The 26704-nt window shown below is 38.3% G+C and overlaps 1 protein-coding gene across 1 annotated transcript in view; it reads right to left on the reverse strand.

The window, feature by feature from the left end:
• Positions 1 to 26150, reverse strand: part of SLC26A3 (solute carrier family 26 member 3) — a 39017-nt gene extending 12867 nt beyond the window's left edge. The window contains exons 1-12 of the mRNA XM_049783265.1: positions 26020 to 26150; positions 24639 to 24778; positions 21905 to 22015; positions 21279 to 21448; positions 19408 to 19572; positions 17701 to 17853; positions 16772 to 16854; positions 12873 to 13020; positions 12646 to 12759; positions 12455 to 12532; positions 7190 to 7285; positions 4763 to 4869 (exon numbers count right to left, since the gene is read on the reverse strand). Coding sequence (XP_049639222.1) covers positions 4763 to 4869; positions 7190 to 7285; positions 12455 to 12532; positions 12646 to 12759; positions 12873 to 13020; positions 16772 to 16854; positions 17701 to 17853; positions 19408 to 19572; positions 21279 to 21448; positions 21905 to 22015; positions 24639 to 24778; positions 26020 to 26150 — 1496 coding nt within the window. The remainder of the gene's footprint in view (positions 1 to 4762; positions 4870 to 7189; positions 7286 to 12454; positions 12533 to 12645; positions 12760 to 12872; positions 13021 to 16771; positions 16855 to 17700; positions 17854 to 19407; positions 19573 to 21278; positions 21449 to 21904; positions 22016 to 24638; positions 24779 to 26019) is intronic.
• Between the last annotated feature and the right edge of the window lie 554 nt (positions 26151 to 26704).

The following is a 26704-nucleotide window of genomic DNA, read 5'->3' on the forward strand; positions in this document are numbered from 1 at the left end:
GCGGCCAGCAGAACTCTGCCTTCTCCAGGTGAAAACAAAAGCTACCTCCCTCACTGCACCAGACAAAGTGCAGGAAATCAACTCCAGTCATAAATAATATTTCCTCTTGAGAAGGAGAAGATTTTTTTCTTCATAGCCTCTGATCACAAGCTCCCATCTAGTGCTCAAACTTATGGGATTTTGGTCTTGTTTGTTTGTTGTTGTTTCATTTATATTGGTTTGGGAACCCATATCTACTATATGCAGGACTATATTTAGGGATCTTCCAGAAGGATCCCTCCTGAAAGAGCTTGGGCGACCATATGGGATACTAGGTGTCAAATTGGCCACACACAAGCATCTTATTTGCTGTACTGTCTCTACAACCCAAAACTTATGGGAACACATTACAGATACTACAGTTACAGTCCCACATGAACAATTACTGAGAGGCAGCACTTGCCTATTCATCCTTATTTTAAGTGGACTAAGCTTGTGATTCACATTGCCAGGGGTGGTCCAGCACCACAGTCTTCAGGGTTGGAACAATAGTTCAGCTGGTAGGGCATTTGCCTTGCATGAGGTTGGCCTTGTTTCAATCTTTGGCATTCCATATAGTCCCCTGAGTCCTGCCAAAGGAGTAATTACTAAGTGTAGAGCCAAGTGTAGACCCAAGAGTCCTGAGCATCATGAGGCGTGACCCTCAAAAACATATAGAAAAACATAACACAAACAAAAAAATCCCAAACCAAGTTTCCATGTGGAACTGACAAGCATGATCCTTGGACTAGCAAGCAGGACTACAATAAATGAGACACTCACCCCCAAACCCTCACAGTGCACCAAATACAGCAGAGTAGGGGAGGAACATACTTGCTTTTAGAAGAAGCCAAACTCTGAGAACTCAGACACGTGAGAACTCTTTCACTTCCCTGATAAAGATTTCAAAGTGACAACAATAAGGATGTTAATTAAATTTACAAAGCAGTAATAAAGAGCTCCAACACTGAAAAAATGTGAAAAATAATCCATCAGAAATCACCGAACTGAAGAAGTAAATAAAAATGAAACAGAGATGCTCAGAAAATAACAGATGCCAAGGAACTAATCAGTAGTCTGAACTCACCAACCAAAGGACAAAAAGTGGTCAGATGTACATAAAACTAAAGCCAACTTTCTGCATATTACCAGAAACACACTTGGATCATCATGATAAAACAGCTCCACATACAAGATAAGTAAATAAGTATCTGGGATGACCAAACTTATATAAGACAAAACAGACTTCAAAGTAAAAGAGGTAATAAGAGACAGAGAAAAGCATATAATCATCAAGAAATCTACATCCAGAAGATTTAACACTCATTAACATAGATGCATCAAATAAAAGAGCATCTAAATATGTAAATAACATATATAAAGCAATTAGTAACCGGTCTAAAGAAGGATTTCACCAGTAACACAACAGTAGTGGAAGATTTTGACAACTCCCCTTCCATCATTGGATAAATCAACCAGACCAGAAAAAGAAAAAAGAAAATACTAGCTAAAGAAGAAATGACTAACTTATATAGGGCTCTCTACCCTTGCCCCCTTGGGCCCTGAAAACACATATGTCTGCATATCCTGAACATAAAATAAGCATGCCTCAACTGGCAAAGATAGATAGAACGTTGAGGCTGGAGAGATAGCATGGGGGTAGGGCATTTGCCTTGCATGCAGCAGAATGGTGGTTTGAATCCCGGCCATTCCATATGGTCCCCCAGCATGCCAGGAGTAATTTCTGAGTGTAGAGCCAGGAGTAATCCCTGAGCACTGCTGGATGTGACCCAAAAACAAAACAAAACAAAACAAAAAAGATAGCTATAACGATGGTATCTTTTCAGGTTACAAAGATGAAAATAAATCACAGAAAGAGTGCTGGGGAAAACGCAGGCACTTAGAAATGAAACAACACACTACTGAGCAAATATTAGGTCAACAAATAATTCAGATATTGAATAAAAATATTCCTGGAAACAAGTGAGAATGAAGACATGAACCTCCAGAAAATAAAGGACACAGCAGAAGCCAGATTAAGAGGGAAGTTCATAAAAATGAAAACTTCTATCAGAAAACAAAAAGAGACTCAAATGAATAACTTAACCTCATATCTCAAGAAATTAGAAAAAGAAGCACCAAATAAGGAGAGAGGTAACAAACACTGTAGCATAAATCAGTGGTATAGAAGAAAAAAATCAATGGTACCAAATTCTCTTTTAAAAATGTATAGAAAAGAAAAGAAAGAAAGAAAGAAAGAAAGAAAGAAAGAAAGAAAGAAAAGAAAGGAAGGAAGGAAGAAGAAAAAAAATGTATAGAAAAGAAAGGCAAACACTTAGCTAGATTAATCAAGAAAAAAGATATGCAAATTAATACATTAAGTAAAAAATGAACAGGAAGAACTTGAAATAGAACATTATATTACTAGCATCAATTTATCAACTAAATTGGAAAAATATAATCCATTAAACTGTAGAAATGGAAACAATTTTAGGATCTTACAATCTCTTAAGCCAGTTATGAGAAAATAGAAAATCTGAATAGACCGATTACTAGTACAGAAATAAAAACTATAATAAAAAATTGTAATCAAATCTTCTCCAAAACAAGAGATCCTTTTTTATCCGCCTAATGTATCATAGTTTCCTTATCCACTCATCTATTCTTGGGCACTTAGGTTGTTTCCTGATTGTGGCTATTGTAAATAGTGCTGCAGTGAACATAGGAGTACAGATGCACAAAGATTTCTTTAGAGGTATGAGATATTATAGCAGGTAAGGCACTAGGTTCAATCCCCCACATATGGTCCCCATATTGGTCCCCTAAATACTGCTAGGACTGATTCCTAAGCACAAATCTTAGAGTAGGCCTGAACATGGCCAGGGATGGTTCAAAATATTTTTGTTTCTTTACTAAGACTGCGATTTGAAAAATAAAAACCACCCGACTAAATGGGAGAAAATATTCGCACATCATACATCTGACAGAAAAATATTCAAAATTTATAAAAACACTCATAACAACAAAAAGACAATTTGATTTTAAAAATAGGGAGATAAACTATCTACTTTTTCAAAGGAGACATACAAATGGCCAGGAGCCATATGAAGTTGGCCATATGAAATCATTATCACATATGAAATCAATCTCACACCAGTGAGATTGGCCTGTCTCCAAAAAATTATATATAACAATTTCTGGTAGGCATATAGTGATAAACACTTATTCACCATTGGCAGAACTATATCTCAGCCTTTAGATAAATAACATGGAGACATCTCAAAAATAACAACAACAACAACAAATAGAACTTCTGGATGGGAGATAACGGAAAGGACTGAAGTATATGCTCATGTCTGGGATCTATGGGTTTTATAGCTGTCACTGTATGGTTTCTTAAGTACCACCTTGATGGGAGAAATTCCAAAGCACTGCATTTAGAGTAGCCTTGAGTATCAAGGTGTGGCCCCCAAAACAATCTAAACCATAAAAGCCATTCATACGATCAGGAAGTCCTTTTTTGTCATCTATCCTGAGACCACACAATATTAATTAAAAAAAGATATTTGCATATAAAAGATTCTTACAGTGAACAGCCAAGCTCTTAAAACATTTCAAATACCAAGTAACAGATAAGTGGATAAAGAAATTGTAGTATATTTTCATTATATACTACTACTACTTCTACTACTTAGCTATGAGGAAAACTACTTAACTATGAGGAAAAATGAAATGTTGCATTACACTACCATTTGGATGAAATGGGATGGTCACATGTTAGAGTGAAACAGAAACAGATGCAGAAGCAGAAAAGTAAACACCAGATTATCTCACTCAGTGTAGTATAAAATAACAAAGCTTAGGAATGATAATGGATGGCCACTGTGTGAAACAAATCTTGAGATTCTTCCATAGAAATGAGTTTGACAAGGGGCAGGGTAGGGATTGTAGGGGTTTAGGCTAAGGGGCAGAGATAAAAAGATAGTATCACTAGGGTAGTGGGTGTGCTGCAGTAGTAATATATTCTTAAGCTATTAATATTCATGCTATAGTAAATCATAATATCCCAATATAAATATAAAAAGACTTCCCTAAATTCTAAGTTGTTTCTATGGAACGTTATGATAGTTCTGTGTTATTTAAGGTGAGAGTATAATCTAACCATTTTTGAAGAACAAATATCCTTCCTAGATATACTGCAGCTTATCTTTTTTTTTTTTTTTTTGGTCACGCCTGACAGTGCTCAGGGGTTACTCCTGACTCTATGCTCAGAAATCGCTCCTGGCAGGCTCAGGGGACCAGATAGGATGCCGGGATTCAAACCACCGTCCTTCTGCATGCAAGGCAAATGCCCTACCTCTATGCTATCTCATCCGGCCCTGAAGCTTATCTTCTTAGTAACATATTTTCAGGTTTAACAAATCCATGTCAAAGACATTGAACTCACTCAGAATATGATTGCTTCCAGTTTTCAGCTAGGCAAATAGACTCTAGAGTTAGGCATTTTTTAAATTAGTGTCAAAATAGAGAGCAGCTCAAGTATGTGGTGGGTCTATAATGAAGCTCCTTTTGGGGTCATTCTTTGACCCTTCAGGCCTTGAGGTGAGCAAGTGACTGAGCAAGAGCATACAGGCCAATATTAATTCTTGTCAATTCAACTACTTTTCCCTTAATTTGTGACCCTTTTATTCACTTTATAGTTGCGCAGGCCAAAGCCTGCAAGATGTAGAACATAAAAACTCACAATTGGGTCCTGAATACGATGGTTAGGAGCTGAAAGGCCACACTAGCTGCCAGACCTAAGCCAAGTCCCAGGACAATGGAAAAGATGAAAGTCATGATCCAAATTAGCTGAAAAAGAAGATAACACATATATTATGACCCCATGATTGAAGTACAGTGCCTTAGTTCTAGAGCTATGAGAAAACATGAACTTCTAGAGCTAAAAGTAGAGGTTGGAAGTGTAAAATAGAAAGAAAAGGCATTTCTGTGCATGTGGTTTCTAGTGCACAGAAAATAAACTTTTTGTTTATTTGTTTTTGGGCCACACCTGGCGTGCTTAGGGGTTACTCCTGGATCTTTGCTCAGAAATTGCTCCTCGAAGACTTGGGGTCCATATGGGATGCCACAAACTGGGCATCCTTCTGGGTCAGCAGCATGCAAGGCAAACACCCTGCTGCTATGCTATCACTCCAGGCCTCTCAAATTTTCTTTTTAATCCAGAGAAGGTGTATTTTTTCTAATCCCATGTCAGAAAATGTCTCAACTAAAATTCTAGAACCAGTAGTGATGGGTTAAAATCAGACTATCAATTGGTAGAATGAATTTCTTTTCTTTTTCTTATTTTTTCTTCCCTCCCTCCCTCCTTCTTTCCTCCCTCCCTTTCTTCCTTCCTTCCCTATCTTTCCTTCCTTCCCTTTCCTTCCTTCCACCCTTCCTTCCTTCCTTCCTTCCTTCCTTCCTTCCTTCCTTCCTTCCTTCCTTCCACCCTTCCTTCCTTCCTTCCTTCCTTCCTTCCTTCCTTCCTTCCTTCCTTCCTTCCTTCCACCCTTCCTTCCTTCCTTCCTTCCTTCCTTCCACCCTTCCTTCCTTCCTTCCTTCCACCCTTCCTTCCTTCCTTCCACCCTTCCTTCCTTCCTTCCTTCCTTCCTTCCTTCCTTCCTTCCTTCCTTCCTTCCTTCCTTCCTTCCTTCCTTCCTTCCTTCCTTCCTTCCTTCCTTCCTTCCTTCCTTCCTTCCTTCCTTCTAGTTTAGTTACCTTATTTATAATAGCATTAGTGTTTATAGTTGGTTTTTTTGGGGGAGGGGACCTCACTTGTGGTGCTCAGGTATTACTTTTGGCTCTGCATTTAGGAGTTATTCCTGGCATGGCTCAGGAACCAGATCATATGAGATACTGGGTTTGAGGTTGGGTCAGCTGCGTGCAAGGCAATCACCCTAATGACTGTCCCATTGCTCTGGACCCAGTGCTTATAGTTTTGATATACAGTTATACTTCATCACCATTAAAGTGCTCAAGACCCTTCACTAATGTTTTTATATTACTTCTGTCACTTCTTCATTATTCCCCCAACCCCTCCTAACTGATAGAATTTATGTTAACACTTTTTGTAAATTGAGATAACAATAGTTTTTTACAACCATATATATTCTATAGGCTTAATCTTATTTTATTATTATTTTTTTTTTGGTTTTTGGGTCACACCCGGCAGAGCTCAGAGGTTACTCCTGGCTCTATGCTCAGAAATTGATGCCGGCAGGCTTGGGGGACTATATGGGATGCTGGGATTCAAACCACCATTCTTCTGCATGCAAGGCAAACTCCCTACCTATATGCTGTCTCTCCGGCCCCAATCTCATATTTCTTTAAAGCAATGTGTTACTATACTTTAACAAAAACCAAACTACCAATATCCCTCCACCACAATTCTCTAGGCAAGTCCTCCTGTGGTTTGCTAATTTAATTACTAATATTTTGTCTAGAAAAATTTTAGCATGCCAAAAACCTTGCTAAAATGACCAAGAATTATCAATTAAGAAAGAAAGTCAAGGGCCCGGAGAGATAGCACTGTGGCGTTTGCCTTGCAAGCAGCCAATCCAGGACCAAAGGTGGTTGGTTCGAATCCCAGTGTCCCATATGGTCCCCCGTGCCTGCCAGGAGCTATTTCTGAGCAGACAGCCAGGAGTCACCCCTGAGCAACCCCGGGTGTGGCCCAAAAACCAAAAAAAAAAAAAAAAAAAAAAAGAAAGTCAAGTATTACTTTATGCTTGTAAATTATAATAGAATATGTTAAGCATTTATATGAAATAGACTTTGATCCTGATCTAGTTATAGACCCTGCTTTTCCTAGTAAGTCATGCTGAGAGTAAGATAAACTCTTAAAGCATATTTCTAAAATATTAGAACTTAAACTTCACAGATTCTCTGGAAATGAATATCCAAAGTCACAAAAAAAAGAAGCAATTCAGATGCTGAACTTCAGAGAATTTCTGTGGCATTTAAGATAGCTACAAGACTTTTTACAGCAGATTTAAGTAGCCCTCTATTAGTATTTCATAGAGCATTTCTTGCAAGTTGTACATCTTTTAAGTGTAGAAATAAGGAGGATAAACATTGAAGTTTGCAGTTTAAAGATGGCAAATAAAATTAAGGTTATTTTGTCTCTACTTACACAATCATACTTATCCTTTCGCCATAATCTTTGTAATTCAGTGAACTGCATCAGCATTCCCTTTAGATTTCCAAGTGCTAAAGCTGCCAGGACAGACTGTAAAAACATGACAGCAGACATACTTTAAGATAAATTCATAAATCACAAAGAAGCAAAGGTGAAGGTTGTAGATAAATGAGTCCTTTAAAGGGCCTCACCTTTTCCGGTGTGCAATGCCTTGGAGGACTCTGACCTGTCCCCATGAATGACATTGTCCCACAGTGAAAGGTGCTGAAGGACCTCTGTGGTTAAATCACTGAGGATCTGGCCCCCAGGTTTTGTTTTATGGTTGCTCTTCTTTTTTTTTTTTTAAATTGTGGTGCCAAGGATGGCACCCTGGTCATCTGCATGCAAGACCAGTACTCTACCTTAGATCCACATCCATGTCAGCCAGTAGGGGATCTGATGACAATTATTAGTCCAAATTTTGGGACAGAGAAACATGTATTTTAATATCTATGACTAAAATAATCTAATACATGTCTATTGGAGATGAGAAATGGGGCTATTTTTTTTGTTGTTGTTAAAAAATACTAAATTCAAAGCAAACAAAAAATTTAAAAAAAATTTGTGTCCAGTCACCCGAATTCAAACCTTTACATTGACCATCAATTACGTCCTAATTGAAAAGAAAACTAAAGAATACAGACACCTTCACACATACTTAAGGCTAATTCTGCTGGAAATAATAGACGTTCTTTTGGGGCCAGACGGATAGTACAGTGAGTAGAGCACTTGATTTGTACACTGCCTACCTGGGTTTAATCTTCAGCATCTTATATGGTTCCTGGGACACTCCCAGGAGTAATTTCTGAGTGGAGAGCCAGAAGTAAACCCTGGGGGTCGGCGTGGTGGCACTAGAGGTAGAGGTAAGGCTAAAGGTAAGCCTTGCGAGTGCTAGCCTAGGACGGACCGCGGTTTGATCCCCCAGCGTCCCATATGGTCCCCCAAGCCAGGAGCTACTTCTGAGCTCACAGCCAGGAATCACCTGAGCGTCATTGGGTGTGGCCCAAAAGCCAAAAAAAAAAAAAAAAAAAGTAAACCCTGAACATTGCCAAGTGTGGAAGTGTGGCCCAGAAACCAAAAGACAACTCCCCCCCCACCCAAGACCATCTTTCTTGTACCAAAATAAATATATTCCCCAGTATTTAGATGGTATGGTAAGGGAGTAGGGGCTCAATAATTATTCAAATGAGATAATAAATGGATATTTCTCAAGCCAGAACTAACCTCTCAGTATATGACATTTTAAGGAGCACTGTTGTTGATACCATGGATTAGTAGATTCACAAAGTGTGGTCTGGGTATTAAACTCAGCTGTTATTTAGCAACTTTCAGACTTCTGATTCTTCACATATCAAAATGAGATAATTTTTCTTCTAGGAACTATGATAGTCACAGTGGAAAAAAGCTGAGCAACAGAGTATACTTTCTTCTTAATGAATTTATTTATTTATTTATTTATTTATTTATTTATTTATTTTCATTTTTTGGGGTCAAACCTGATAGCGTTCAGGAGGTTACTCCTGGCTCTGTACTCAGAAATTGCCCCTGACAGGCTCAGGGGACCACATGGGATGCTGGGAATCAAATCGGGGTCCATCCCAGGTTGGCCACGTGCGAGGCAAACACCCTACCACTGTGCTATTTCTCTGGCCCCTCTCTTAATGAATTTTAATACAGAAATAGTAATTGTCTAAATTCCAACTCTAAATTAAAGATATTCTATTCTGAGTGTACTCTACAATTTGGATAGCAACTTCTTTCATGTCTTCAAAGCATAGTGTAGAACATATCTTCTACATAGTTTCTACATTCTTTTCTCAAATATAGGTTAATTAAATAATTTTGAAAAATGTTAAATCATTTTATAATTTAATATCTACTTGGGTAATTTAACACACTGTGAAGTAGAGATTGTTTATATTTTTGATTTTAGAGATTATTGATTAAAAGATTAAGTACAGAATTAATTCTCAGGTTCTAAAGCCAAAAACACAGGAGATACATGGATCTGGAAGCAAATATTGATCTAGGAAATACACACACACACACACACACACACACACACACACGGAGGGAGAAATCGATTCAAGAGTTCCAACACGGGCCTGGAGAGATAGCACAGCGGCGTTTGCCTTGCAAGCAGCCAATCCAGGATCAAAGGTGGTTGGTTCGAATTCTGGTGTCCCATATGGTCCCCTGTGCCTGCCAGGAGCTATTTCTGAGCAGACAGCCAGGAATAACCCCTGAGCACCGTTGGGTGTGGCCCAAACACCAAAAAAAAAAAAAAAAAAAAGAGTTCCAACACGTTTGCCTTTTCCATGGAGCAGCAAGCTCCATGGAAGTAGTGTGTTTCCCTAAAAATCTAAGTATTTATTCTGAAGGAAGAGACCACACCTGGAGATGGGACCAGGTGGTTTAAACACCAATCAAAAGTGACATATTCTAAACTGTTTCCAACCAATGAGTAACAGGGTGTATACTGAGTGGGGGTCGGATCAGATCAATTCCATAATCTAATTCAATCCCACAACCCAATTAATCTCACAATTAAGATCTTAAGTGGTTTTACAAAATATACACATTTGGTCCCCCAAGCCCTACCAGGCGTGATCCCATAACACAGATTGAGGAGTAAACGCTGAGCAGTACCAGATGTGTCTTAAAGCCCCAAAATAAATAAAATAAAGTTAAATTAAATTTTAAAAGGAAAGATGAATGAATGCTAGGTTAAAAATGGGGAAAGTATGGGGGCCGGGTGGTGGCGCAAGAGGTACAGTGCCTGCCTTGTCTGCACTAGCCTTGGACGAACCGCGGTGTCCCATATGGTCCCCCAAGCCAGGAGCAACTTCTGAGCGCAAAGCCAGGAGTAACCCCTGAGCGTTACCAGGTGTGGCCCAAAAACCAAAAAAAAAAAAAAAAAATGGGGAAAGTGGATTAAATTTAGTAACCTAACTAGAAATATTTATATATGTCAGTCTACTAATTTTGTGCATTGTAGAATGTATGATATTGTACAATAAAATGATAATATGGTGTCACCAGTGTATAGCTGGATGAGTGGTTCACAGGATTCTGTACAATAATCTCCCTCTTTTAGGAGATGATAGTATAAGACATGTCCAGAAGAGACATGTAATTTTTCTTCCCACTGAATTTACTTCCCAACTGATAAGTATTCCATGGAAAAGTAATTCAAAACAGTTTGCAATAAAATGCCCAAGCAAGAATGTTGTTGGAAAAATAGATAGCATAGAAAAATCATAGACCTGATATTTGACCAGGAACCTGGTATCCAGTATATAGAACATAGAAAATGCTTAGTTCTTTATTAATGCTTAATAAGCAACAAAAGAGCATTCTTTCTTAGTTAGAATTAAGGGTTATTTTGGGTCCCCTAAAAATATCAGTTAATTCAGTAAAACAAAGATATTACAGACACAAAAAAAGTTTGTCACCTAGATTTTTTTAGAGAGGGACTTTGATGAACATCATAAACAATGTCCTTTGATATGACTTATTTATGAGATAAATAAAATTTTAAATGCAATTGTTGCTTTGGCTTCTTCAAGTTAAAATAGGCGAAATAAAACTCCCATGTATCTCTGGGTAGAGAACCAATTGAGCAGAATTCTTTATGCAAAGTGTGGAAGTGATATACATTTACTTTTATTGATATACATAGTCTTCTACTTTTTTGGTGGTGGTGGCATCTTGATCTTTTTATACCAGTGGTTCAGAAATCAGTTTAGTCTCTGGAGAATGCATCCATTTGATAAGCAGTACTTTGCAATGGTTGAAAATAGATTTGATTACTCTGGAAGCTCAGAGATCTGACAATAAACTTACTTTATAACTACCAAGCAACAAGAAAAGAGACCTAGATCAACTGTTGATTATTGTGGGCTATCTTGTATTTTGAAAACCTTTGTAGATAGAAGTGTCATTGAAGGTGTGTAGAACAAGAATGATAAAATTAATGACTATTACTTGCTGAGTATTTATTGTGTGCCACACCCAGGGCTAAGTATTTCATGTGCGTTATTGCAATTAAGTCTTGTCAGCAACTCTATGGGTAGAATACTATATCTCTTCATTTTTACAAATGGGGTTTATTGAGGTTCATAGGGATAAAACCATTTCCTTCAAAGTAACCAATGGAAGAGCCAGAATTAAAGTAGGCCCTGTAGGACCTAAAGTCCACACACAATGTGAAAAATCATATTAACATAACAAAGAACACTATATTTACCATTGCCTGGTTTCTTAGAGATGGTGTTTTCCCAGGCTTTACTCTTCATTATTTTAATTTGAATACTGTATCAGTTTACAGACTTAAATCAAATCCTCAAATAATAAAGTTCAGCAGAGCTGGACAGAGAAGCATGAGGCTGCTGATGTGAATTCTTTGTGTGTGTGTGTGTGTGTGTGTGTGTGTGTGTTTTGGGTCACACCCGGCAGTGCTCAGGGGTTATTTCTGGCTCCAGGCTCAGAAATTGCTCCTGGCAGGCACAGGGGACCATATGGGGCGCCGGGATTCTAACTGATGACCTCCTGCATGAAAGGCAAACGCCTTACCTCCATGCTATCCCTGATGTGAATTCTTATCTGATGGGTGCCTCAACCTGCAATCTGGCAGCTTTATTCTTGAATTCAAACCAAACTTTCGCAGCTGCAAGGTGTATTCTTAAGAGCATGTTGGGTGACTGGTAGCACCATTCTCTGAAGTTAGATACTAGCTGGATTACTTAACCTTTAAGAAAATCTTCACTTCAGTCAATCCCTACTGAAGCTGCAAAGCCAGAGCACCTTCCTGTCTAAACATTAATTATAGCTGGGGTTACAAAGGTGTTGAGGATAGAGAGATAAGGTGGTTCTGACATGCACATTCCTAACATTCGTAAAATGCTGCCAGGAGAAATATTAAAAAATATTTTGGACCCATAAATTATTGGCTAAGAAGAAAAATTGAGAGTTTGTAGTTATCTAGGTTATTTATTTATCCCTGGTTTGGGAACCACACCTGGCTGTGCGCAAAGCTTATTCTTGTGTTTGTGGTCAGAGATCACTCCTGACAGTGCTTGGGGGCGGGGAACCTTAAGTAGTGCTGAGGATTGAACCCAGTTCTCATTCTTCCTTGCTTTAGTTTGTTTATACTACTTTTAAGGACTTTTATACCCCAAATGAGAAGATGGTATTGAAAAGACACAAGTATCTCTTTACCTTTTGTAGTGGCTCTAGGAGAAATCCAATGGCTAAAATGACAATTAGCACAATGAGAGCAGAGAGAAGCCCAGCAATCTGTAAGGATAAAATCATTTTTACTGCAAATTTAATTTTTTCTATTCTCAGAATCCACCTCCCTCCATGTGACTAAGGTCAAGATGACCCTTGCAGACAAGATCCTGAAATACCTGTGTTTTGCCGCCTGTACTCTCCTGCACCCCTGATCTGGAAAGGGCAGTGCTGCCAGCAAATCCTTGGAAGGATCCAGTGAAGATGTTACTCACTCCCAAGGCTATTAATTCCTTGAGGGGAGAAGAAGAAAAAAATCTTCCTGAGAAATGGCACCATTGATTGTGTGAACACAAAATCTTACTTAAAGTTTGCTCATTCAAGCCAGGATAGGTTATACACTTACCTGATTTCCATCAATTGGGTAATCATATTTGAGGGAATAAACACTGGCAACAGAAAAGGCCACTGCAAAGCCGACAATTGCAATACTGAAGCTGTCTCCAATGGTCTCTTGGAAATAATTTATTTCAGGTGCGATAGGGGACTGAAATCTAAAATGATAATTAATCAAGTCTCACCAACCTGCTCATGAATTTTCAATAGCACCAATCAGCTCTCAGGAAAAGTCTACTGTAGATATACCATTATAATTGGGAAGACCTGGATGTACACTTTATCCTCTCTCCTACTTAATTACCATCAGTACACAGAGTTTGGACCAAGTTTATTTTATTTTATTAATATTTTTAGTTTTCTACTTAAAGGTATCATACATACACTTACCTTGACAACATCTAAATTTCTGTTACTTCCCCCTAAAGCTTCTGCCCTCATCACTGACACTCAGTTCATGGTTAGGTAAAATTCACTGTACTTCCCTACCTCTTGATACCTTCTTGGCCAACCCCTGACTCTACTCACAGTAGAGCACTTTTTGAAAAAACATGATTCTGAGACAAAGCAAGTAAGGAAGTTATCCCTCTACTGATAACAAAAATCTTCTATGGAAAAACCCTAGCAAACAGATGAGCCCTAAACTTTGTGCCCTGCACTCCACATAACTGCTTAGCAACTGTACCCCTGGTTGAGACAGAGTTTCAATATAAAGTGATACAGTTCCAGAGACAATTTCAACTCCTCTGAGTACTCGTCTGTGCTTATGCCTTATGAACCTAGAGCAGCTAAATGATCTAATAGTATTTTCCCAAACAGAAAACCAAGTACCTTAACAATTAACTAAAATTTTCAATCACTGCATATATCTGTTTCTGATCTAAAATTTACTGAAAGAGGGTCAATAGATGCAATAAACTCGTTCTTTATTGCTGTTTGTGTTTTTGCAAATAGCCATGTTAATACATTTTCAGCTCTAATTAAAAAAAAGGGGGGCTGGAGAAATAGCATGGAGGTAGGGCGTTTGTCTTGCATGTAGAAGGACGGCAGTTTGAATCGTGGCATCCCATATGGTCCCCTGAGCCTGCCAGGAGCAATTTCTGAGCATAGAGCCAGGAGTAACCTCTGAGAGCTGCTGGGTGTGACCCCCCCAAGAAAAAAAAAAGGGCTTTTATTTTTATAGTCATCAAAAATCAGAAAGTTCACTAATTTCTTAAAATTTGAAATCAGTAATACAACTAAACTTATATTTTATACCAAAATAGTTAGACACCTACAATTTTTCTTTTATCCTAGACAGGGTCATATGTGATGGAGTTGGACAGCCTAAAAACCTGGATTCATTTGGGGGTGGGTTTGGGACACATTCAGCAGTGCTCAGGGTTACTCTTGGCTCTGCGCCCAGAAATTCCTCCTGGCAGGCTCAGGGGACCATATGGGATGCTGGAAATCGAATCCAGGTTGGCTGAGTGCAAGGCAAACACCCTTCCCGTTGTGCTATTGCTTTGACCCTTAGATTCATTTCTTGACTCTGCTGCTTACCTCCCCTGAATTAGATTTCTCGTTAGTAAATTAGAATAATAATACTTACTCTCTTTTCATCATTTTTGTGGGAGGGTCAAATGAAATAAAAGATATAAATGCTATTTATACACTAAAAATACGGTGCCTATTAGTTATTTTGTTCCATTTTTAAATTAAAGCAGTGTTTGTTTGGGGAACACACCCAGTGGTGCTCAGTATATTATCCTGACCCTGAACTCAAGGATCATTTCTGACAGACTCAGAGGACCATATAGGATGGGGATCAACCCAATTTAACTGCGTGTAAGGCAAGCACTTTAACTTCTTCTGTACTATCTCTTTGTATGGCCCCTACAAAGTTGATTATTATATTGCAGGCATCCAGCTTTCCAATATCAGTACTACTAATGGTTAGTTAATAAACTTCCCTTCTATTAGCTATTACTATAAAATCTCTATAATTATATCCCTTGTATTTTCTTTATTGTTTCAGTGATCATTTTTTTTGAAGCAAGTTGCTTCCTTCTAGTGCGATTTCACAAAATACTTCTAAACTCTTTTTTTTTTTTTTTTTTTTTTTTTGGTTTTTGGGCCACACCCGGTGACGCTCAGGGGTTACTCCTGGCTATGCGCTCAGAAGTCGCTCCTGGCTTGGGGGACCATATGGGACGCCGGGGGATCGAACCGCGGTCCGTCTCCTAGGCTAGCGCAGGTAAGGCTTACCTTACCTCCAGCGCCACCGCCTGGCCCCCTAAACTCTTAATAAAGATGAATTTTGTCCTTCTGCCACCCCTACCCACTATGGAGAGATGAAAATACATTCATCATGTAAAATCACTAAGATTAATGCTCAGTGGTTTTAAAATTTTTTGTTATTTTAAAAAGCCTCGGGCCAGAGAGATAGCATGGAGGTAGAGTGTTCGCCTTGCATGCAGAAGAATGGTGGTTTGAATTCCAGCAACTCATATTGTCCCCTGAGCCTGCCAGGAGCAATTTCTGAGAGTAGAGCCAGGAGTAACCACTGAGCGCTGCTGAGTGTACCCAAAAACAAAAAACAAAACAAAACAAAACAAAAGCCTCTTGACAAGAGCCTTTTTATTTTATGTCTACCTCTTTTGTTTTCGGTTTCTATCTAATTTGTATCTACCAAAATATTCAACAAGTAAGTTTGATCATTTGAAAATTAGTTGCTCAGTTGAAGAAAACCCTAAAATTATCTTACAGTTTTGAGCTGCTTTTAAAATGTTTCCTGCTTTTAAAATCATTTACATTAAAAGTAGAGTGGTGAGTGTAGTTATAGAAACAACTACATAGAGAACTACCATAATCATGTGAATGAATGAGGGAACTGGAAAGCCTGTCTAGAGTACAGGTGTGTGTGGGGGGGGATGGAAGGAGATTTGGGACATTGGTGGTGGGAATGTTGCACTGGTGAAGGAGGGTGTTCTTTACATGACTGAAACCTAATCACAATCATATATGTAATCAAGATGTTTCAATAAAGAAAAAATGTGGTGTTTGAGGGTCTGGAGTAGGTAGAGCATTTTCCTTGGTTTCGGCAGCCTAACTAGATTTGATCCCAGGCAGGTTCCAGATCCTGCCAAGAGTGATGATGATCCCAGAGTGGAGTGCCAGGGGTAAGCCCTGAGGACACCCTGATGTGGCCAAAAATTGTTTATGATCTTTTTGTTTGATTATTTAAATAAGAATACAATCATGCTTGGTAAGAACATTGGAAGAAACTGATGTTAATAGTTAAAGAAAATAGTTAAAGAAAAGAGTCAATAGTTAAAGAAAGGAAAAGAGCGAAAAACTAGCTTTCCTTCCTTAATATAGTAAATACAGTAGAATCATTTGTAATTCCTCCTCCAAGCTGAGTTGGTCTTCCTGCAGGGGTAAGATTTGTCCTGACTTTGTTTTGAATTGGTTCAGGAGAAAGGACAGCGTGTGCCTATCTGGAATGCTTAATCGGAGTGTGCAAGTATCCCTTCAATGTCTCTTTTGAACTGTCAAAACTTGGCTCCAGTAACCTCAAACAAAATACAACATGCTGTTTATAGAAATTTATGGGCAAGGAAATCTGGTTACATCTAGTTCTTTTTTTTTTTTTTTTAATAAGAGAACTTGCCATTTTATTCTACCTTTGCTATTTCACTTTTACTCGCATGTGGGTATCTGCTCATCTGATTTATGAGTTCTTCTAGAAAAACAAATGTATTGCTGTTGGGAACAGAGGGCCCTTTAAGTCTCCTTTTGAGAGGACCTGTTAGTTTTTGTTCGATATGGGGTGGGCTCTGATCCTGGCCTTATGGTTTTTTTTTTTGTAGCCATCCATAATTGGTGGCTACTTTTTAATTGGTGCTTGGACGTACCCCCACCACTTACCCTTTTGGCATCTCCCCAACGACAGTCACATTGAACCTGTTTTTGAAGTCAAAGCCATAGGATACACCTGTTGCAATCACAGTCTGTGAAGTTACAAATTATCAGTTATAATTTGTAATAATTTGTAATTACTACAAATTATTATACTTAGAACTGTGAGCTACAACTAAGAGTGTTACTCTGATGGAAAAAAAAAACACTCTTATTACCCTCTCCTTATCCCTTCCTTGATATACTAAATAAGAATTACTTTTCCCGGACTGAGGAGACAACTCAAAAGGCTCATGCTTTGCATACAGGATGTCTGGGTTTAATCCCAGCATTGCATGACTCTTTGAGGATGACTGGAACTGGTCCCGAACACAAACCAGAAGAAGCCCTCGAACACTGCTGGATATAATCCAACATTTCTCACACACACACCCCACCTGCAAGTCCCCCAATTTTGCAACTTAACAAAGCATCAGGATCTGGAGAGGTAGCCGTGGGTATATTTTCCTTGAATGCAGCAGATCCAGATCCTCTGAGCCCATCTAGGGGTGAACTGTGAGCACAGAGCTATCACAAAACCCTTGAGCACTGTGTCTGTGGTCCAATCACTCCTCTACTCTCCCTCCATCCCTAATACAAGTCGGATGCAGTTCTCATGTGCTCTTTCATTTACAACCATAACTCTAATTCCAATGAGTCTCTCACTACAAGAATTTAGAGATAATACTCACTGCAACTTCCTGATGTGGAAAAAATTAACTTAAAGTTACAAAAGTTTACAGTGAATGAAAAGAAATCCATAGTAAACATTATACTGAAAAATTTTGGAAATGGCTTTCATGCCACTCTCCTCATCTAAAGATAGTGAAGAAGTTTCAATATAAAACCATTAGACTGATTCGAACTATGAAAGGACGTCTTTAACAAAGATTAGTTACCATGAAGAGTTCAATTGGGATGGGCACTGGAAGTTTGGCTTTGTAGCGCTGATTGATTTCTTTAACCACAAATACAACCAACAGAATAATCAAGGATGTCACAAGGTCTGCAATATTAGTCTTCTCTATTTGCGTGAAAATGGAATTTAGTACCTAAAGTTATAAAAATAAACACATTGTGGTGTTCACAAAATTATACATTAATGTGTGATTTGGATGCAAAGCAATTTTTTTCAAATAGATGGATGTTAAAGCAAAAGGGTTGATAGTGATTCCCAATTCTGCGCATGTCTATCAGGCAAGTATAATTGTAGAGATAAGCAAGAAGACAGAAGGGCAAGTTGGCATAGCACAGTTTCCATGTTGGCTTAGGAATGTTTTGGAGATGATTTTTATGCACATCTCTTTAACTAGTGTGAAATTTTCTTGACTACTTTTTTGAAGTCCTCTTTGACTATCATATATCTTTTGGCTATCTTCTAAATTTTCACTATCATTCCTATTGCTCTGGCCAGGGAATAACCATGGATCCCTGGTAGGTTTTTTTTCCCCCTAATATGTTTCTTTAAATTGTGGCCATTTAAATGTCAAGATCCCTTATACTTCTTGGATGATGAAGTGATTATCTCTTGGAAAATGGTTTTCTGGCTAATAGTGCACTGTGCATTCTTGAAAATGTTGGCTTCCAGGTCTATGTGCCTAGGATAGGTCAAGAGGGTTCTAATTTCTATAAGGATTCTACCATGTTCTTAGACTACTCTGTTTGTAGAAGAGCTGATACTGTGAGTGTTGGTTCCAATTTGGAGCAAGTTTTTTTTTAGACTCTGAAACACTAATTATAAATGCTAAGAAAAGGCAGGGGAGATAGTACAGGAGATAAGGCAGTTTCCTTGCATGAGACTTCGACTGCCAAGACATTGGTTCTAATCCTAAACACCACACATGATCCCAGGAGAATTGCCTGGGTCATTCCTAAGCAGAGAGCCAGGAATAGCCGCTGAGTTCTGCCCCCTTCCCTTCAATCCCCTACCCGCAAAGTGCTAAGAACACTACAGAATATCTACTGAGGAGAAGAAAATCATTGTACTACTTCATATGAGCAAATTTCCTTTAGCTTTACAAATAGGGAGACTGATATAGAAGAACTTCAATTGTAAACATATAAAAATCCTTTTATAAAGAATAAGGAAACATTATTCTGGTTGATCTACTAAGAGGAGACAGAGCAGTGTTGAAGTCTCCTACTACTATTGTGTGGCTTTCAATGTCTTTCTTCAATGTCTTTCTATTAGCAGTTGTTTTAAGTATTTTTCTGGCCCCTCATTGGGTGCATATATGTTTAGGAGTATGATTTCTTCCTGATATATGGAAGCATTATAACTCAGAAAATATCTCTCAATATTTTATTTTGGAAAAAACATTAATATTAGAAGATGTAAATTTAAATTAAAAATTTTCTCAAGTCAAATATTTGAAAGGTGACAATTTTTATTTTATGTTTTAGCTGTATAAGATCTAAGCTGTACTTGAGTTTCATTGTTTTTCTTTTTGCCTCATTTTCTTAATGTGAATAAATTTCATGATCCATTGATCTCTTGAAAGTTGTAGGTAACCCATTGGCAAAAGCATTAAAGAAAAGTTCTTCCAGAAATATGTGAGTGACTTCTATGTATTTCAATATTTTCTAACCCAAAGGAATAGACTTACTTTGAAAAGTGAAAATGGATCAGAGTGTGCTGGTACAGTCAGCTGCAGCATAAATTTGAGCTGGGAAACCAGAACATGAACAGCGGCAGCTGTGGTGAAGGCACTGATTAAGGACTCAGATAGATAGATCACCACAAATCCAACCTGCAGACACCCCATGAGCACCTGGAAAAAGATGGACAAAGAGTCTTTTAGTGCAGATTATTAAATAATTCAGCAACCTAAAACATTTGCCTTTAAATAGTTTAAATAAACTGTTCATTGGCTCATTCATAAATGCCTTGAAATACCCCTGTGCCCCTGCCCCCTTTCTTTATGATGCCTCTCAAGATGCAAAGTTACATGGGGTTCAAATATCTGTTATAACTTCAAAAAACAATAGAAATATTTAGAAGATTCATCCATAAAGTTTTACAGAAGAATCAGATTTTCAGCCCTCAGAAAATCTCAAGTTATATTTTCTAGTCATGGTCACATGCCTGACTGAGTACACTCATTGAAATTTTTTCAAACAAGTTACTTGAAAGTCTTAAGGAATATGTAACTGAGTCTTGGGCATTATAAGTCTTGGTTTTAATTTGGTTGAGTTGGTTTATTTCCCCAACACATCAGTCTTTTGTAATAAGATGAATGGATGGATCTTCCTTTCCTTGGATCTGTCTCCTGTTTTTCTAATCATGTCTTTGGAATGCAGGAGAGCTGTGAACATACAATAGTACTAGATTCAGAAATGTATTTGAAAGAACTGGCTTGGAATGTTGCACTGGTGAATTGGGGGGTGTTCTTTTTTTTATAACTAGAAGTCAACCACAAACATGTTTGTAATCATGGTGCTTAAAGATTTTTAGAAAAAATTAACATTAACATTTATTATTAAAAAACACACTGTTGTAGTATAAATTGATCTTTTTTCTTTTTTAAAGGATTCCTAATCATAAATATTTGGACCATCTTGAGGATTCTGTGACATTTGCATTATTCAACAACTGTATCAGGGATGCATTTTAGCAATGAGGTACTAGGCACCTTCAAAATTCTTTTCAACTTTCTGCCAGATCTTTGATTGAAACAACTCAAAGTGGCAGGCCCAAATTCCTTCCACCTACGCTAGAGGTAAGGTGTCGGCCTTGCAAGTGCTAGCCAAGGAAAGATTGAGATTTGATCTCCCGGCGTCCCATATGGTCCCCCCAAGCCAGGGGCAATTTCTGAGCACATAGCCAGGAGTAACCCCTGAGCGTCAAACAGATGTGGCCCAAAAAACCAAAAAAAAAAAAAAAAATTCCTTCCACCTAGATTACTTTCTCTGAGGAACTGGAAAAAGAGTTCCTGAGCCTCCAGTCACCATTACTCACAGAGAAGTATGTGTAGTGACATTATCACTTCCAAATACTTTGTATAGAGCAGTTCACTCTCCACCACAGATATCTCACTGTTTACATATTTACTTTTATTTTTATAGTCATAATAGAGCGAAGATTCCCTTCACTTCCTTTCTTTTCCTTTCCCTTTCCCTTTCCTCCCCTTCCCTTTCCTCTTTTTCTCTCCCCTGTCCTCTTCTCCTCTCCTCTAGGTATTGAACCTAGGGCCTCCCACATGCAAGGCAGGTAGGTACTCTACTGCTGAACTACATCTCAGTCCTTCATAATTACTACTTTGTAAGCATCATGTGCAGTCATCTTTGCAACATAGATCTGCTCCTCTCCTTCTGCTTTTGTTGAATGACCTTAAATTGTTTTCCTGGGTCACTGAAGGAGGGATACTAACTAATGGGAGGATTAGGGAAGCAGGAGAAGACAAAAACATCCAAGAAAGATGTGTACTGGTCAGTATCAGTAGGTTGGATAAGGTAGATTGCATGAGCAAATGCTTACCTGCATGATTCCACAAAGAACTGTGACTGATGTAGCCACTCTCACCCTCTGCTCATCTAGTGTTAAATTAGTATTTGTTGAGTTATTCAAGTTCAGATCATTCGTATTGTCTCCTGGAACTAATCTCATCACAACTGCTCCCAACATCATACTCAGAACTGGAAATGGACCTAATTAACAGAGGGTTAATTGTGGTCAATATATAGGTTCCCCTAAAGCACAATTGTCTTTCAGCTACAACAAGATATATAAAAAGACAGCCACCTGGGCCCGGAGAGATAGCACAGCGGCGTTTGCCTTGCAAGCAGCCAATCCAGGACCAAAGGTGGTTGGTTCGAATCCCGGTGTCCCATATGGTCCCCTGTGCCTGCCAGGAGCTATTTCTGAGCAGACAGCCAGGAGTAACCCCTGAGCACCGCTGGGTGTGGCCCAAAAACAAAACAAAACAAAACAAAACAAAAAGACAGCCACCTGTAGCTCAATCCTTCTCCCAACAGGCTTAATTCTTACAAAAAAACTATCTTTTTCTTCTAGATAGGCACAAATTGGAATTGATATAATATGTGGTTAATAGAAGTTGTAAAGAAAAGTAACTTGAATATCAATTAACCTAGGATTTCACTTACCTACAGATATGTGTCTGGAAGTGCCCAAGAAAAAATAGACTATGACTGGAAAAAAGGCTGCATATAGTCCATAGCTTGGAGGTATATTGACCAGTAGGGCAAATGCCAAACCTGTAAATATACAAGCATCAGGGAATTGATTGAGTAGAAGGGGGGCCACAATATTTTTCATTCTTTTTGTGAATATTTAAAATTATATCTTCAGTTAAAAAACACTACAGATCACATTGTTTAAAAAGAGAGAGGAGGGGCCGGGCGGTGGTGCTAAAGGTAAGGTGCCTGCCTTGCCTGCGCTAGCCTTGGACGGACCATGGTTCGATCCCCCGGTGTCCCATATGGTCCCCCAAGCCAGGAGCAACTTCTGAGCACATAGCCAGGAGTAACCCCTGAGTGTTACCGGGTGTGGCCCAAAAACCAAAAAAAAATAAAATAAAATAAAAAGAGAGAGGAAAAGGGAGAGAGAGATTGAGAGAGAGAGTGAGAGAGAAATGTCTGTCACAGAGGCAGGCAGAGGGGGAGGGCAGAAAAAAACTGGGTACACTGGTGATAGAATTGTGCACTGGGAAATGGTATTGTACATTGTATGACTGATAATCATGAGAACTAATTTGTAACTTAAAAAGAACAATTATGAAGAACCTTGTAAATCAGTGTTTAAGTGGAAGAACCAGCCAAAGACATGAAGCTTACCACAAAGAGTAGTGGGTGCAGTTAGAGAAATAACTACACTAACAACTATCATGACCATGGTAGTGAGTGAGAGAAAGAGAATGCCTGTCTCAAAGACAGGCAGGGAATGGGGGGAGGAGAAAAATGGAGGGCGCTGGTGGTGGGAAGGTTACACTAATAAAGAGGGATGTGTACACTTTATGACTGAAACCCAACTACAAACATGTTTGTAACTATGATGCTTAAAGATACTATGAAAAGAATATATAAAAATTACATTTTAGAAAAAGAAAGTTAAACCTTAAAAATAAGCTACTTATTTATATAAATTTAACAAAGACCTATTAAGAGCTAAAAAATTAACCCCTGGAAAAAACAAAGTGGGGAATCTTTGTATCTTGAGGTGAGGCAATGGTTCAATGATTTCTTAGATTCTATAGCATAAGCAACATTGAAACAAATAAATTGGGCTTCAATAAAAATTTAAGAGTATTCTTTGAAGGGCCCGGAAAGATAGCACAGTGGCGTTTGCCTTGCAAACATGGACCAAAAGTGGTTGGTTTGAATCCCAGTGTCCCATATAGTCCCCCGTGCAAGCCAGGAGCTATTTCTGAGCAGACAGCCAGGAGTAACCCCTGGCACCGCCGGGTGTGACCCAAAAACCAAATATATATATATATCTCCACGTATTGGCTGTGAGTGTAAGTAACATCCAGAATTTATGGCCAACTCCTGCAACTCAAAAATGTATAAAACCCCTAATTTTTACATGTGCAAAATATTTATTTATTTTGGGCCACACCCGGTGATGCTCAGGGGTTACTCCTGGCTATGCTCTCAGAAATCACTTCTGGCTTGGGGGACCATATAGAATGCAGAGGGATCAAACAGTGGTCTGTTCTGGGTCAGCTGCATGCAAGGCACTTGCATGTACCACTGTGCCATTGCTCCAGCTCTATATGTGCAAAATATTTAAATAGGCATTTTCTAAATATATATACACATATATTTATATAGCCATAAAACAAATATAAAGATAGTCAACATCACTACATGAAAATTACAACATCACAAGTACAAATAAAAGTCACATTCACCTGGATAGCTAAAAGGGCAGGCAATAATAAGTGTTCATCGGGCCAGAGAGATAGCACAGTAGCACAGCGGTAGGGTGTTTACCTTGCATGCAGCTGACCTGGGAGGAACCCAATTCGATTCCTGGCATCCCATATAGTCAGTCCCTCAGCTTGCCAGGGACAATTTCTGAGTGCAAAGCCAGGAGTAACCCCTGACCATCAATGGATGTGGCCCCCAAACCAACCAACCAACCAACCAACCAACCAACCAACCAACCAACCAACCAACCAACCAACCAACCAATCAATAGTTAAAAAAATAAGTGTTCAGAAGTTTGTAAAGAAATTTGAACCCCTATACATTTCTTTTTCTTTTCCTTTCCCTTTTTTTTTTTGGTGGGGACACTTCCAGTGACACTCATGAGTTACTCCTGGCTCTGCACTCAGAAATAGCTCCTGGCTGGGGTTACTATATGGGATGCCCGGGATGAAACCTTTTTCCATCCTGGTTCAGCCACGTGCAAGGCAAATGCCTTACTACCACTCCGGCCCATCCATACATTTCTAATGGTCTACTATATCCAGAAAATAAACTCTTATATAATACCCAAACGTTGAAATGTTTCCACAAAACATAAATGCACAGATAGAATGAGTCAAATTCATTAGAATATTGTTTATCCACAAGAAACATGAATGAACCCTGAAATTATTAGGCACAATCAAACACACAAAAATATGAAAAAATATGAAAAATATGAAAAGACCGATCCATTTAGACAGAACATTGTAGAATGGGTATTGACTGCTAGTGAAAGAGAGAGAGAGAGACAGACAGACAGACAGACAGACAGACAGAGAGGTGTTTGGGGTGATGTGGTAAAATGTTATGGACATAAATCGTAGTGATTATTACACAATTTTCTTGAATCTGCACATTGAAAATATGAATATTACAGTAAGCAAATGATATCTTTAAAAAAAGTTACCTTGTAGTACAGCCACCAACCCAGTGCTGATTCCAGAAACAATGTCACTGAGTAGCCATTCCTTTACCCGGTATGATGGTAACCAAGATGCTATAGGGAACAAAGAAAGGGCAATTCTCTTGGCCTTTTGTGTGGAACAGCTGAAAACATTGAAAGCACAGGACAGTTAATTAAAATCAAATTTGAAGTTTAGTGGCTTGCTCTTCAAGCCTGTGCTTTTCCATGAACACATATTATCTTACTCGTCTCTAAGTATTTTCGCTTTTTCCACTCTGGAGAAGATTGTGTTCTCTCTACATCACATACCTTTCTCTTTCTTTCTCTCTCACATAAGCAGATTTTGCTGAATAAAAACTTCCTTACTTCACACCACAAAAATTTAAGTTTAGTACTTAACTGGAAAAAATTAACTAGATGAAATTTCATAAAGAATACTATCAAAGAATAAATTAGTATTTTCATTACTTTTTCACTTAATCTCATATCCTTATTTTTGACTAGCAGCAGAAGATTTTTTAATTAAAAATGTTACTTTCTTTTACTAAAAAAAGAAAGTTAACTAAAAACTTTAATAAAAAAGAAAGTTACTCTGACACATTGTTAGTATGTACCTAAAATATTACTGTGAAAGATATGTAAGCCACCTTGGTCAAAATAAAAATTATATCAAAAAAAAAAAGTTAGTAAAAGGGGCTGGAGAGATAGCACAGCGGTGTTTGCCTTGCAAGCAGAAGATCCAGGACCTAAGGTGGTTGGTTCGAATTCCGGCATCCCATATGGTCCCCTGTGCCTGCCAGGAGCTATTTCTGAGCAGACAGCCAGGAGTAAACCCTGAGCGCCGCTGGATGTGGCCCAAAAACCAAAATAATAATAATAATAATAATAATAATAATAATAATAATAATAATAATAATAAAGTTAACATCCTTGCTTTGGGTGCAGCCAGCTCTTCTTTAATCCCAAAGCTGCTGACCTCATATGGTCCCCAGCACTGTCTGGAGTGATCCCTGAGTACAGAGTCAGGAGTAAGTTGCTAGGGTGTGTGGAAAGAAAGTCAACAATAAAATAAGAAATTGTTTTTCTATAACAAAATTGAGCTTATCTTTCCTCCACAGCTTGAACTATAGAACTTTTCAATGGAGAATTTCCTTCTGTTCTTATCTATTAATCCTTTGATATAAAACCCCTGCGTTTAGAACTGAGATGGCATTCATTTTAGAGATGAACTTTCCACACTTGGCAGGGAGTAGGAGGTTTAGAAAACTAAGACAAAAAGGCATTGAAGACTGATCTGGAGCCAGAAAGGAGAACTTGGGGAGTTTGGAAATTTAGCAGAAAATGCTTCATTTATTCTTCATGTCAGTATCTTAAAAGATCTTACCTACAACACACTTTGAGATGATCCAGAAATGTCTTATGATGTCTGTTTTTCTTCTTGTGATCTTCCCCAAAGGCATTTGCAGAATACACTGGCCTGGACACAATGTACTGGTTCCCAATGGGCTCAATCATTTTGCTTTCTTGGATAGCTTGTGGAAAGTGGAAGATCTTAGCTTGCTTTTAGCAGGTGAAAATGCCTGAAACCAAACAGAGTTGGCTTCTTAAATAACTCAGAGATAATGTGATGCAATTTACAGATGAGTGAGCTCCGAACTGAATGTTACTACCTTTTGAGATCAAAACAAGCAGGATTAAGGGAACTAGATTGTGCTTGGCGACAGTGTCATCCTTTTTTAGTCCAAATGGACTAGATCTTTGGGTAAGTAAACAAGGGCTTTTTATTTATTTATTTATTTATTTATTTTTAAAGATTGCCAAAGAAACAGAACAACAACAAAAATAACTCAGTTTACTAGTCAGTGAATGTATTTTGCTTTAACTTGAAAGTAATATCTCATCAATCAAAAGAAGTTACATTTTTTCCTACAAACATTTCAAGAGTTATGGTACCATTGAAAATAGCAAATTAGATTTAATTTTTTCTGCTTTCCCTAGTTTATTCATTTTTACCATCATTTTGTGATACTTTATAAAATTAAAAATATTATATATCTAAAGATATTACC

This window comes from Suncus etruscus, chromosome 1, assembly GCF_024139225.1.
Source record: "Suncus etruscus isolate mSunEtr1 chromosome 1, mSunEtr1.pri.cur, whole genome shotgun sequence".
In the NCBI taxonomy this organism is placed as follows: domain Eukaryota; kingdom Metazoa; phylum Chordata; class Mammalia; order Eulipotyphla; family Soricidae; genus Suncus; species Suncus etruscus.